Source organism: Diadema antillarum, unplaced genomic scaffold (assembly GCF_040938485.1).
Source record: "Diadema antillarum isolate AM-2024a unplaced genomic scaffold, OU_Dant_1.0 scf00000188, whole genome shotgun sequence".
NCBI classification, from domain to species: domain Eukaryota; kingdom Metazoa; phylum Echinodermata; class Echinoidea; order Diadematoida; family Diadematidae; genus Diadema; species Diadema antillarum.
Genome location: NW_027271077.1, coordinates 251,851 through 267,233, shown reverse-complemented (window position 1 = coordinate 267,233; position 15,383 = coordinate 251,851). Strand labels below are relative to the sequence as shown.

Genomic DNA, 15,383 nt, shown 5'->3' with positions numbered 1-15,383 from the left:
GAAAGAGCAACTGAGTTACCTTATTCAGAAAGCAGCATGAATAATATTATCTTTGCCATAATTATGCCAGTCGCCAGTTAAAGAATTATGTAATTTTCATTAAAAATAACATTTTGTGGAATTCTCTTTATGCTTTATTTATATCGTTCGGATGCAGTGACGTTGCATGAACTGTAACACGTAGTCTTCTCATCTAGCGACGGCGGCATTAAAAATCTCAAAATTCATAACTTCTGAACGGATTGTCTGATTTTTGTCTAACTTCAATGATGTGTTTAATTATGATATTGCTGCAATATGATTCAACCCACATGATGTACGGACGAGATTCTAGTGACGTCACCATGCCATGCTGAGGAGCAAAAACTGAGTATGTGGTTAATACACACGTGATTTGTTTTTGCCCCTCAGGCAACTCGTCGTATGACCTCACGGAACCTCGTCTTTACTTGGGGAAACTTTCCCTTTAATATAGATACGTTGTACATATTGTTTCTTGATTAGACAACCCTATATGAAAGAGTGACGCAGAAGCACCGCAGCGTCATTCTACCCGTCATCGTGAACCGAATTATCTCAAAATGATAACGATCACACATCCGTGTTCCTCAGAAACCTTGACATCTAGTTTCATAGTGGGTGCATCAACGACAAATCTTGTGCTGCAGTGATTGAACCTATATCGGACAAACTCGTTTACCTCGTTAAAAAGTTTACTATCACTGTGTTGGCAGTGTGCGAAGTAAATTGTGCTTAATAATGATAATCTAGATGTAAACATCCACCTGCTAATTCGTAAAACAGATAACACCGAATTGAGTCTCCGTTACATGGCGATGGTCTCAAACCAAGAAATCTGACCTTGTAGATTTAGTGAACTTATTTACTGTGGTTGAATGACGTAAGCACGCATTTGGTCATGGATTTACGTTGTAAACACCATAAGCAAGTTAGAATGATAGACTGATAGGTGGATAAACAGGACATATAATCGGACAGGTAGATGGCAAAACGGAGAGAGGCAATTTGAGAGAAATTTGAAAAAAAAAACAACATTGTGATGTTCAAAGAGAAAAGGCTTTCATCGCTTTCATAGTCTCGCAGAAATAACAACTCATAAGCACTGTGAACAGTCTTGCCCTTTCTAAAATATTCAACCACATTCATTTACAATTTTCAGCGGACATTATCACAATTATTTCTCGACTGCTGGACAATGAATACCCCATTGAATTATGAATACTTTTAGATCCATGATTGACTCGTTTTCCACCTGGTAGACATTACATAGGGAAGTACGCAGAAACAAACATAAAGGAAATCATACTCTAGAAAGGGATATGGGGAGTCGTCATTGTTACATTTCATGTGTACACTATATTTGTACGAAAGTGATATGCTTCTTTCCTTATGAAACTAAGTTGAAAACTTAATAGAACTTAAGGATGGACTACATCGGACGTGTTCTTCGAACTGATGCGTGTAACACGGATCCGATCCATCACCCACCTACACAAGTAGGCATACTGCTTTGATCTGCCTAGTGTATACTGATTGGATTTGTAGTACACTGCTGGAGCGCCAACACCGACTGTGTCTATAGGTGTGTAGGCGTTTAAGTGTAGAGTGTAAGTTGAAGTGTTAGTGTCTTATGAGTGTATATCCTTGAGTGTACTATATGATTAGTAACGTAGACGGGTCAGATCGGTGATTAGCATCTCTTCTGTACGACATACCCATCCCGCGTACGTAGACCGGCCTACACACTGTTATCATCCGTAGAGACTTTTGCCCCACAACTCGTCAACGTAAGATTATGTCCACTGGTATAGAATGAAGTTAATAATGGTCCGATTTCTGCCACAGGCAGATTTGTACAAGCAACACCTGCTAAATGCAGGGTTGGTATAACTATGTCTGTAAAATATCTATCACTTTATTATGTACAGGTGAGTGGGACAATATCGATTTACTTGTGTGTATGTGTTACGACAAGCATGTCACGTGATCCGACTGGTGCATTTTTTTTTTCTCCAAGATGGCAGCATCTTTACGATTCCTTTCAGGTGGGACATTGATTGATTCAGTGAAATAGATAGAAGCTCTGCGTCACGTGGTACATTGGTCCGGTTGTGATGAGTTCTGTACAGTTTAGACTCATTAAGAAGCACATGTCGTCCATACATTGGCAACAATTGGTACCACGTGACTTAAGTGTTAGTGCACGGAAGCTATGTGTGGCGACGGTGCCACAGAAGTCGTGATGATCAAGCACATTCCACAGATTCTTGGTCCTGACTGCGAAATTGATGGATATGACATCACATTGTCTAATTTCACAAAGGTTCCTCACAACAGAAGACCTTAAACGTCCAATCGTGATAAGTTAGAAATAAAAAGAATTACTGAAGAAATCCCCGCGTTCCTCCACTGTCATCCCCTGCACGTTTGACATGTAAGAATGCGATGGAAACTCGCGCGAAACAACTCATTGGCAAAGGCATAACACAGTGGATTAATGGTGCTGTTGATGTAACACAGGTAGTAGCTAAAATGATATAAGGGCATCGGGACACACGTCTCACACCACGCCATGATGATAACGATAGTGGAATACGGACTCCATGTAATGAAGAAAGCTCCTAGGATGAAGGTCAAGGTGCGAGTTGCTTTTCGCTCGCTACGACTCTGCCGCTCACCGCGTTGCGAACGGGTCCTGCGAAAGCCTCTCTTACTGCCGCTCATGCTTCCGCCGTGCCCGCGCTTCAATGAACCAACTTTAGTCGATTTGTTGTTGTTGTTACGCTTTCCCTTATTGGACTCGAGCGCGTTTCTCGACGACGCGGCAGACATCGTACTGTCGGCTCTTCGCTCCGACGACGACGTCTCGTCGCTGGAATCCTGACAGCTATCCGCGTCGGAGCGATTTCGCTTCGCTATTGATTTGTTCGCAATCCGCACTACATCGGGGCGAGAAGGCTCTACGGAGAGGCTAGTCGAAGTCGTGGTGGTAGTCGTCGTCGTATCTGTTACCATTCCTGGAGCTTCTGTCTCCAGGATTGTGGTTTCTACGGGAGCTATTTGCTGAAGCTGGTCAGGACAAGGCCGGGGAAGGGCAGTACAAGGGCGCTTCTCCCTACTCTTTTTCTTCTTCTTGGCTAAATTCCTAATAATGCGGTAGATATTGGCATACATGATAAAGATTGCAAAAAGCGGCACCCAGTAGACAAAGATGGTTGATATGGTGGTAAACAAAGGCGACTCCTGCATGAAAGGTAGATAACAATCCCCAGGTTCTCGCGTGTCCTCGGTATTTGTGAAGGTAGTCCAACCGAGGACGGAGGTGAAGTACAGCAGGATTGGTAACACCCACGTCGGTATGATCATAATTATGGCGCGTCGTATTGTCATTTTGTTCCGATAGCGCGCGGGGCTGCGGACGGACCACATCCGGTCGACGCTGATCAGGATGAGGTTGAGCACGGACACTTCGGAGCACGCGTAGTCGATGGAGATCCAGAGATCGCAGACCACGGATCCGAAGGGCCAGGTGTCCATAATGAGGTAGAGGGAGTAGACGGGCATGGAGAAGAGACCGATGATGAGGTCGGCTGCGGCCAGGCTGAGGAGGAAGTAGTTGCTGGGCTTGTGGAGGCGGCGCTCGATGCGGAAGGCAAGCATGACCAGGATGTTGCCGCCGATGGTGAGCACCTGACTGAGGAAGGCAAAGAAGCAGATAAAGACCAAGGAGGCGGTGGAGTGAGGCAGCCCGCTGGCCTCGGTGGAATTGTCCGCGTCCATGTTAACTCTAGGATGGATAGAAAGAAAGATGAAAAGAGATTGCATTACTTGGTGTGAATGATGTTTTAGTTTGGGTGTGAATTTACTTTGGGTGACCACTGAGGAAGCTTTTACGGGTTTAAGTGACACTTTATGTGCCGCATTTACTACCTGTCCATAGGCAGGGCTCCGCACTAACTTTTATTTCTGGTGGCCCAAAGGCAAACATCCGACCTTTTTTGGTGGCCCGGTCAGGCCACAAAATTCTTCATTTCTGAAATTTTGGTGGCCCGACTTGCGTTTTTGGTGGCCCCGGGCCACCGGGCCACCGTTAGTGTCGAGCCCTGCCATAGGTTTGTGTGTGAAATTTTGTGCACATTCAACTCACTGGCACAGAATGGTTAAATAGGAGCAACCATGGGTCTTAGTGTCATCAAAAGGACTATAGGCAACGAGGAGAAAGGGTCTTGAATAAGGAATGAATTAAGGTAAAATTAAAGCTGAATATAGACATTAAAAGGATGGGAGTGGGAAAATGATATTTAAATTTATCAATAACACAAATGTTTTGAGATATTGTGTGATAAACACTATCAATATGTGACTTCCAAGAGAGTTTATTATCTATAACCAAGCCTAAAAACTTCATTAATGTAACTTCGTCTGCAACTACGTCATTCATATCGGTTATTGGGGAGACTATTTAAAGTATTACTGACTAACATACATTTAGGTTCAAGAAGATTTGAAGACAGCCTGTTTGACCTTATCCAAAATAATATTTTTTATAAAGTTCAGAATTTAACGTATCCACCAAATTGTGAGGATCGGAATGGGAAAGAAATACATTTGAGTCATCAGCAAACAATACAAAAGATAAAATATTAGAAGCATCTGTGATATCATTTATGTAAGAATGAACACAAAAGATCCAAGTAAACTACCCTGAGGAACACCACAGTTGACAGATTGGTCGTACAGTCATAGGAGTTCTGACCAGAAAACGAAACGTCTTGCTTGCGATCTGTAAGGTAGCTCGTGGATCACTCCAAGGCCTTACCATGAATACCATAGTGAAATAATTTGTGAAGTAATACTTTATGATCAATGGTATCGAAGGCCTTGGACAGGTCCAGGAAGACACCAATTGTGTGATGAGCCCTATCAAATCAACAACTTTGGCTACTTTTTCAGTAAAGGAGAGAATTGCCTGAGAAATGCTGTGTGCTTTGCGGAAACCGAATTGTGAATCGGAAATAATAACATAACAATTAAGAAATTTACGGAATCTTGAATAAACAACCTTTTTAAACAGTTTTGAAAACGATGACAACAATGAAATTGGTCTATAATAATTAATATCTTCTTTCTTACCTTTCGTAAACATTTGAATTACTTTAGCAATTTTCATTCGTGACGGAACAACACCATTACTTAACGACTAATTAAAAATATAAGTTAAAGGTTCAACAATATTCTCATTTATATTTTTCAAAATATCATTATCAATACAATCAAGACAAGAGCTTCTTTTACTTTCCACGGTTCGCAACTAATAATCGGCTCAATAGAGAATGAATGAGAATTGGGTGTTTGAAGACATTCATAGAATTTCTTTTGAGATGTGGGAATATTTCTGGCGAGATCATATCCAATCTGAGAAAAAAGTAAAGGTTAAATCCATCAGCTATCAACACATGGTCTGTTATTTCCTGATTATCAAATTTAACTCTTGTTATACGGGATTTATTATTATCTTTACTAATAGCACTATTATTTTTCAAGTCTTACTCAGGTCATGCTTGAAAAGAGATATCTGATCCGCATAATACTTTTTTTTTTTTCATAACGCAGCATTCTTGTAAGAAAATTTTTATATGTAATACATTTACGGTTAGATTGTTCATTACGTTTAATTTTATCTGCACAATATAAATTATTTTTCGATTCATAGATCGTAAAAGACATTTTGTTATCCAGGGTAATCTAGGATCCTTTTTTATATTCACGTTTATTGTTTCACGTTTCATTTCCTTATTGCATGTAGTATCATGATACCACATGCAATAAAGAAATAGAATCGCTCGTCCGAACAAATTCAGCTGTGGAAGGTAGTCATTTCAATTCTGTATCATACTGACATAAATCATCTTATCCAGTTAAAAACATCGAAACAGTTATAAAGACCATGGAAGGAAAACATGTAGTGTCTGGCATGGATGTAACATTGTGATTCTACTTCATACTGCATACTCAGGAGTTGTTTACACCAGCGAGGATACTCCATGTTTCTAGATTTCCTATAGGCGCGTTTATATGTTTCCATCAAGATCGCTTTCCGAATTAAGGGTTATGTTTAAAGTGCAATGGTGAAATTCTACATTATTGTATGGCTGTGCATTCTGCCGTATATCAGACAACGTTGTATGTGATACCTGTTATACACGATGGGAACTTGTTTATGGGTAAATATTTCTAAAACATTGTACATCATACATGCAATGAAAGTGCATAGATTGTCAGTATTTGCCATGGTCATTCCATTGTATAAAAGTTCATAAATGAAATAGGAATAGTTTTGAGTAATAAGACACCAGACGAATTTAAATGACAGAACAGTGAATTTGTTTGAATGAAAATACGAATTTGCTCCGAGCATTCCTAACGCGTTATGCGGCAGTGATGAATTTCAATGAAAGTTGATGAATATAAATGCTTACTTTTTCAAATGTGATTGACAAACATCAAATATGACTGAATGACTAAGCTAAACCTAAAAATCAAACGCAGTAAGCTTCTCCGGACGGAATTTAAATGAAAATGGATGAAGTTGAATGAAGAGGTGACGAAAATGGGAAATGGAATGGCGGGAAATCTATGATACAGCGCAATTAACGAGACCTGCAAGTGCACCCTTATCACCACGTGAAATGAGAATCGAAATGGTCATGGCAAACATATCATCTTGCCTCGCAACGAGATGGAAATACCACAACCTGTCCATAACGGCCGGTAAGCAGGATTCACCGATTTGGTTCTCAGTCTCACCAGCGAACTAAAGCTCTGAGGTCAACCGATGACTGCCCTATCCAGCGTATCGAAATCCTTTAAGATAAGGAAGGAGTCACATTATCATACAAAGTAGGCCTACACACAGCATCGCTTTATACGCGGACTGAAAGAAGACTAGCCTTGTTATGTCGTATTATTCTCATTTGATGAAGATAGCGTAGACCGGACGTAATGACCACAAATTTACCCTGAAGTAACGGCGACCTCTCTGTCATTAAATCGTTCCAAAAGAGGAACAACCGGGCAATGTAATTATTCACGCCGCTGATGTCACCTCGGGATTTCAATATCAGAATATGGTAAACGCAATGATAAAGAAGGCAAAGTGAAACACAGACGCTGGCTCATCTACCATAATTCATGTTTATTTGGGTTTGTGGGCCAGGCTTCCGTACAGCACCTTATACAGTCCGAATTTGATCAAACGAATGTCCCGCTCAGGTCCCCGTCAAGTAAGGCCGTCCAAACAATCAATAACGCCTCTCGTGATGCAATACGGTCACCGCGAAAGTGGATGACGTCACACGAAAGCCGTGACATCACCGCACTGCACTCTAACAATCACCCGTGAACCTTTCGCCACCATTGACAAATTTCGCAAATCGAAGCGAGATGAGACCGGGGCTCGGCCGATATGGAAGAAAGACCCCGAGGTACGACCCAGGCAAGTGAAGAATAATATCCACCGCCACAATCTGTCCCGGGGAAAAGAATAAACAATAACAACCTGGCAAGGGCGCTACATGGATTGCAAAAATTATTTGCAAGTAGAGGGTGGGCTACTGGGGTAGGGTAAATGGCTCAAAACACGACTCAGTGACGCAGCACAGATAGAAATACGAGTCACAGCCATATTTTCCTATGAAGACATCTTAAATCCACAAAGCAGATGTACCTCCTCAAAGAAAAGGGGAAAAAAGATGTTAGAGATTTCTCGAATGCCTTTGACAATGGCAAATTCCTTTAGGACCACGGCATAGAGTATAAAGTATATTTTGAAAAATGTGTTTCATAACAATGCGTGGACGTGGAAGTGATTATGGTATTCATACAACAAAACTTTCTAGACTAAAAACTGAACTGTACTGAGACAAACACAAATAAATAACTGATATGTGACCTACGAATTCTATTTAAATAAACGAGTATTGCTTAAGGCAAAAGCCAACGCTATATATGCCTATACGTCGTAGATATGACGTTTTTGGTTGAGGTTATGAGAAAGTCAAACATGGATTTTAAAGTGAACTGAAATTGACTCCAAGGAAACTCATTCGGTATCGTATGGATCTCTTTTTTCCCCTCTCTGCAGGTGCGAACATGTTGTTCCTGTTATTCCTTTTGATACTTTGTTGCTATGAGAATGACCTGATTGGCACCTTCCCATGAAACTTAGTCACTTCCGCTACGCTTCACCAGACATCGAGACACGAAGCCTCTCTGCATTCATAGTCAGCTTGTGAAGTATAGATGTAGGTCAAGATTAGATACCTTTCTTTGACTGAGGTGTCGCAGGTTTCCTTGAGGGGTAAAGGCTGCTCTCAAGACAGTGACAATTTTCTAGCTAAACCTATTTACGCATCCCAACAGTGACAGGCCTTTTACCCCCCACTGCAGGCTATTTGGGGGAAAGAGCAACCCTTGACCCCGGCGGAGTCTTCGCGGAGAAAATAGCTACCTCTTTAAATGGAAACCCTCTCCGAAACAGGAAAAAATTTACATTTGACTGTTGTCGAGGAGGTAAATTGAAATAAATATAAAAGAAAGATTCTAAGCGAAGTATTTAAGTTTCAGTCTTTCTTCAAAGTTCCTTAAGTGAAGAATCAAATCTAGTAAATCATTAAAGAAAGTATCTCCTTGGGTGAACAACGTATACCAGCAACTTGCGGGGATGTTCTCCAAAGTGTGATGAACGCATAAGAATATTTCACATCATGAGCTCGCTGTAGTATGCTCCATGTTTAACCTTTCTTGTGACCATGTACTAACATTGAATCTGACGCTTAAAATGACTTACAATGCTGCGGTAAACGACCTGAAATAACCTTTGGATGATTGTTTACCTAGTGCTCTAATGGCCTCGTGTACATTGTATATGCATCATTAATAATTAGCGAAATTAAAAGGACAAGAAAAAGGCCGGTAACTGCGATATACGAGGATTCTCGCGGACGACCCTGGAGTAAGCAAACGAGGTAAGAATGTCAAATAACTGGATGAAAGCTTGTCAACAGAAAGGGTTTTATGTATGAAGACAACCATGTTTTGATCCACTGTTCGACTTCTTCAGCATCTATGTCAGACCACAGCTTGGACGTCTATCCGTTTGTGTGTTTAAGGCTGGTCGTCTTTTTGCTGCTCGACCACTGTGAAATGCGACCTCATTTGGTCACTTATACGTATGAGATGGCGATTGATGATTAATGACACAATACGTCAGCAATATCGAAATTAGACATAAAAACATTACCTTGCGATTTGAATTTTCAAAACATCATCATTGAAGTCTACATGATTCTATACGATGGTACTGCTATTGAATCATTATTGTGATGGTAATGCTAACTGACTCACAAGCTACTACAAAATGATATCATTTCGAGCAGGCCATTACGGCTAACTGTATTCCACAAATAGCCGGACACACATGTGTCTTTGACAACTCGGTTGACGACCAAGCAACACTGTAAACCCAAATGTTGACGATATTTCGGTTGTCCATCTGTTTTTCCAAACATCGTCTAGACCAGCCAACAAAAGCCTGGTCTACATGCATGTTTTTTGCATCCTTAAACAGTGGTGGGTGATGTAAAATATAAACTACACAGTTCTATAAGATAAACATATTGTATCAATGTCTTAGACGTATTCCTTCGGTTTATTTTTTCAACAGCACAATCTGATGTATACTCTGGCGAAAACATTTTTTTTTTTTACTTCTCGTTCAACTCACTCATCAATGAAAGAAAACTTCAACAACAAAACATGAGCTTATAATCAGTTGCAATTTGAAACATGTTGAAACGGTGCAATATCATATTTTTTAAAGTCTAGTTCCACTTTCGCTGTCATATTTGTGTGCTGTTGTTGGGTTTTTGTTTTTGTTTTTGTTTTGGTCATAATGACAACATGAACATTATGGCGGATTCTTTTTACCTAGGATTCATGACTCTCCTCTAAGGAATAAGGATGCTTCGAAAGACATTCAGTCGGAAAAAAATAATATCGCGCATATATATATATATATATATATGTACATACCACTTACGCGGATATGGATTATGTAACCAGAGACGCATCTCGCAACGTCGAAACCACGTCTCATGTCTCCGTAAACATGAGCTATCCGCTGTCTAGTAATGGGTACAGGAGGAACAAAGTCTCAACGATGCGAAACGTAGAAGTTTTGAGAGCCGAATATAACTGAGAGAGGGCTACATCCTGTATTCCAGACCTTATTACAACCGGTTAATTCCTTGTTCGATTCTCTCATACATTTGAATAAAACCGAGTTAAAATTGAATAATGTCTATACACTAGCTTGCTATGAATCCACAAGATGGCTGGACAACAACAAATATGTGAAAGTTGATATAAAATGTACAGATTCCTATCAAGACCATTAATGCTGTTGTAAATAGGTAAAAGCTATAGTTATATACAATATACCTCTAGTATATGATACACAAACACACACACATACACACACACACACACACGCACATATATATATGTATATATATATGTATATATATATATATATATATATATACATATACAAATACTTTATAATATATGGTACGCATATACCACAAAATGCACGAATTCTTGCAGCTTACGGGGCTCTGTAATCTCACACTGATGGTATAGGATGTGGAGTAAGAAAGTTAATGAAAAAGAGCGAAAGAGGCAGAATCTCATGAGAGAAATGTACTCACACGGTATTCACTCCATTACCTCAACCCCTAACCAAAATGAGTGGGTATTTGTGGTTATACACAGAGGATCATGTGTTTATCTTTCGTTTGAGAGAGAGAGAGAGAGATGGAGATGGGGGAGGGGAGAGAAAATACATCCAAAGATGGTGTGTTTATCGGGGAAAGACTCTGACGAGGCACCCAAAGGAGTGAAAAAGGACACACACACACACACACACACACACACACACACACACACACACACACACACTAATATATATATATATATACATATATTATTATAAACATAGACACACAAACTATAGAGTTATTCAAGAGGGGGGAGGTAATCCTACCCAGAGTCTGCTCCGTCAAAACAAAACAAATTACGTCACATGACCGTCAATTTTCGTCAGTTTCAAATCCCACCGTGACCATACTGAGCCTGAATCCTATATACCCAGCAAGAATCCATAGTGAGAAATCAAGTAAAGAGAGACATTGACCATTGCAGGGGCGACTTGTTTGTAAACTTGCACCGAATCAGTCACGATATCTCGAGCTTTATTACATTTTTATGGGAGTTATAAAAAAAAGCCGAAAAGACACGGGCGAGATAACATTCTCCCGTAATCAAGCTGGAAGTGTGTGGACGGTGCTCGTCCTGGATTTAATTCACACGAGGGCGCCAACTCGAATCATGGCCAAATTTTATGGCGTCATCGCGTATTCGCCATGTTTGAAAATACTGGGTCGAGCTGAGCTTTTAACTTCATTACCCGATTTTCTGAATCAAAACATCTGTTAGGTTATTTCATTGATGCCACCATAGCAACGTGTTTGTCACCGGTAACTGTTGTTCTATTCGCAGTAGATGCATTTCAATGTGAAATTGCGTTTAAGGTAGCAGTTTGAGACAAGAAAAAAAAAGGGGGAGCTACGTTTCGGAGATGTCACCGAACTCCCATTTAGTCCAGACGTCTTTGCGGAACACTTCAAATGCATTCACTACCCGTCATTCCCATTACACTGATTATGAGATGGGTCTAGTAAAAGAAATGTGATATTAGTCTTCAAACGTGATGTAAACTAGTTTCAATCATCCGCGATTCTGAGTTAAAAATAGTCTTAAATCAGGGAGCATGGACGCTGAAATGATATAATTTCTGTTTAATTCTTACGGTGAGCTATGGGTTGCGTTTAGCTTGAGCGTTCCATCAACACAACCCACTTATTTAAAGACACTTTGTGTATCAACTTTGTATACTATGAAACGCTGAAATATCTAAGAGTTACCTGGTATTTTGTAAATTGTCCTGAGATGATCACAAGCCTCCCATACAGAAGACGACTTTTGTTTTAAAGCATAAAGGACGGCGGAAAATTCGACCCGACATTTATCATCATAACCTTTGCTTTTCAATGTCTTGTATCTATGTTCGAGTTTTACCAACAACACAACAGCAAAATATGAAGCTGCCAGAGTAGCATATAGAGAAGCCGTACAGAGGAAAGAAAGAGAAATGTTAGCACTGAAGATGCTGTACCCGGAGTAGAAATACGACCATAACATCACTCATTATCATCCTTATTATCACTATAGTAATAGTCATTATCTTTATCATTTTATTCGTTTAATTCTTACTTATCATCATAGCATTAGCAGTTTCAATATTTTCACGATTTACCTCAAAACACTGTTATGATCAGTCTCTTGTTATTTTTGTTTCCACCATTTTCTTAACCTTTGGTATGCCATGAAGCGCATTGAGCATTTGATTAAAATAGATAATGGCGTTACATAAATATATTGTATCATTATAATAATTACTATAATTATCACCATTATTATCATTATTATTATTATCATTATTACTATCATCATCATCAACATCATCATAGATTAACACAATTAATCATTTATGTCATTACTATTAACTGTAGTAGCAGGAGTAATACCACCATCATCAGCATCATCATCATCAACATCACCTCCACCACCATCATCATCATCAATGTCATCCTCCTCCTCCTCATCATGACAACGGGATCACTAAGATTGTACAGGCTGATGTAACGAGATGCTTTCCTCACAGCGCCAGGTAAACACACGGGACCCTCACGGGAGGGAGACATCGGTGTTGTCCACTGACGACGAAAATAAGGGGCATAATGAATATTATGGATGGTAACGAACTGTAATGATGACAACCTCGAACAACGGCTGACATTTCAGCTTTCAAACCATCTCATGTTGATCTCAATTAAGTCGGCTGCTAGCCCCGATTCCAGGTTTATTCAAGACTTTGATTTTTCAGTATAAGCAATCGAACGCCACTAAAACACGAAAGTGATTCTATGCATAAGGTATTACTGCATTCCGTTGATATATAACGTAAAGTTACATACTGTCAGCCATATTGATGATGTAATAACATGCAGTCTTTGTGGTATTGGCATGAGTGTATCTTAAATGTGTCACCGAGGGAGCAACAACGGCATTCACAAACGTAACTCATAGAAACAGGTGTCAATGGAGATTATGTCTCGTGGCTTTTGAAAGCCGGCTTATCGGCCACGCTAAAGATACGGGACATTCGCCGATTCGTTCAGCCATCAACTGAGATTTCAAGGTTAGGAGTAGCAGCGAAGATGCGCGGTTTGACGAAAAGGATCCCATTACCTAACCTCTTTACCTACTTCCCCAGTAACCTCTTTAAGGTCTTTACCGATTCCATTCCATTCCTGACTTCTCTGCACAATCTGTTAGGCTCTCTTGTTCTCTGTAATAGCGGTTTGTGGAAGATGTGGCGCTGATTTGGGGAGAAGCCACCGCCTAATAGATTTAATCAGTCGGTAAATAGGACGTGGCGGAGTAGAGGGTTAACCTGAAAATCTGTCCTTGTCTCTTTTTCTTCAGGAGGAGCATTATTTCCATCCCCTGCAGTTTTGGAGATACAAGTGACAACTGGGAGGTTCGGGGTATTTTGCGCCATTTTTATTCCTACCTGAGGTCGTGAAGATACAATCATTTCAAAAGACATCATAGGGACTCAATGGTTTTCTACGGAGTCAGGCATTACTGACACCAAGTATAATGACTCGACCTGCAAGTTTTCTTCAATTTGTCTCCCTCTGTACAAATGAAATTTTAATGTAGAACAGCAGTTGCGAACTGACAAATTTCATTAGTGCAGACATTGACAGAGGGAGACAAATTGAAAGAGCTCATATACCACATGTGAAAAACTTCGAAGAATCTGAAGTATGACTGGTAATGATTTAAAAAACCCACTCTAAAAAAAAAGTTTGTGGTCTATAGATACAGGCTGCATTGTGTCACGACAGAAAGATGTAGTGTGAACGTCGCACAAAATGCTGGAATACATATCTGTTCAAGCATGTTAATTGATGTTCAAGCATGTTAATTGATGTTCAAGAAATTCAGCACGAGTGGCAACATGAATGTTTATATTGTACAGTAATGTATTCATTTATGTACATGAACAAAGACGTTTCCGAGTGTCCAACCTGCATTCGTATTTTAAGAATATGCAAACAATCGAGAGTAATTGCCAAGAATACAAATTTGTGATAAAATTAGCCATCCCCAGCACCTGTCGCACCATTTGGAAAAACCTTAATATGAAGTCACCTTGGGGAAACTCAGGAGCCTTTCACACCTCCTTTACGCTGTTGAAAGAGAAATAAGAGAAAAACCAAGGAGCTGTAACTGCACCTTGCTCGCAGAATGCCGACAAGAAAGGCGCGAAGAATTCGAGGCGGGAAGACAGTCCCAAGGTCACACCTTTGTCGCCAGGTGCTAAACCAGGCTAGTCCGCTTTTCACCTTCTCCCCCAACCATCAATCGAAAGCGCAAAATGTGACGTCACAGGTGCCAAATCTAGGTTTTCGTCTCAAGGACGTCAGGGGATACAATGCCGGGGGAGAAAAAGTGTTGTCTCTCCGAAGCCGTAGACAGTGAACGATCACCTTCCGCTTCAGACGAGAATGTGATAAAGGAGGAAAAATGAGCGCCGACCGCGTGATGAAAAAACAGCAAGGACAAGTATTGTGCGATTGCAGTGTGATGCGAAACAAGAGAATTAATTGGCGGTGATTATTACACAATATTTCATTTAACCACTATCTAAATAAAACTGTTGATCTAATATCTTGGCTATCCTCTATAGCTTGCCTACACTATAAACCTGTAACTAGTATAGATTTTGAGCAAAACAAACAATTAAACAAACGACTCACAAACAAAGGAATTGCGGAGCAACAAACAAAAGAATACATGAAAGTTGTTAGGTACAAACCGAAATGTTATTTTTTTTGCGACCACAGTGGAAAAATACTCACGAAAACAAACAAACGACAGTCAAAGACAACTAAAAAATTCTAACTTTGTGCCTCCAGAGTCAATCGTCCTATTTTCTTTAATTGTATTGACGTAAGTAGTCCAGCAATTGGGATTCCGAGATTGCTAATTTGTGATTGCTAACATTTTTTTTCTTGAAAGAAATATATCATTCAGAGGGGTGAAGGTTCGGGTGGGTTTTTTTTCTTCTTTTTAAGAAATTCGGAAAAGAAAAAACTTGATAAATCACA

The 15,383-nt window shown here is 40.0% G+C and overlaps 1 protein-coding gene across 1 annotated transcript in view; it reads right to left on the bottom strand.

Annotated features, from left to right (window-relative positions):
- Positions 1 to 295: 295 nt before the first annotated feature.
- The window catches only part of LOC139723392 (muscarinic acetylcholine receptor M2-like), a 143,645-nt gene continuing 128,557 nt past the window's right edge, over positions 296 to 15,383 (bottom strand). The window contains exon 4 of the mRNA XM_071634637.1: positions 296 to 3,808. Within this exon, the coding sequence (XP_071490738.1) occupies positions 2,434 to 3,808 (1,375 nt within the window). The 3' untranslated portion in view covers positions 296 to 2,433. The remainder of the gene's footprint in view (positions 3,809 to 15,383) is intronic.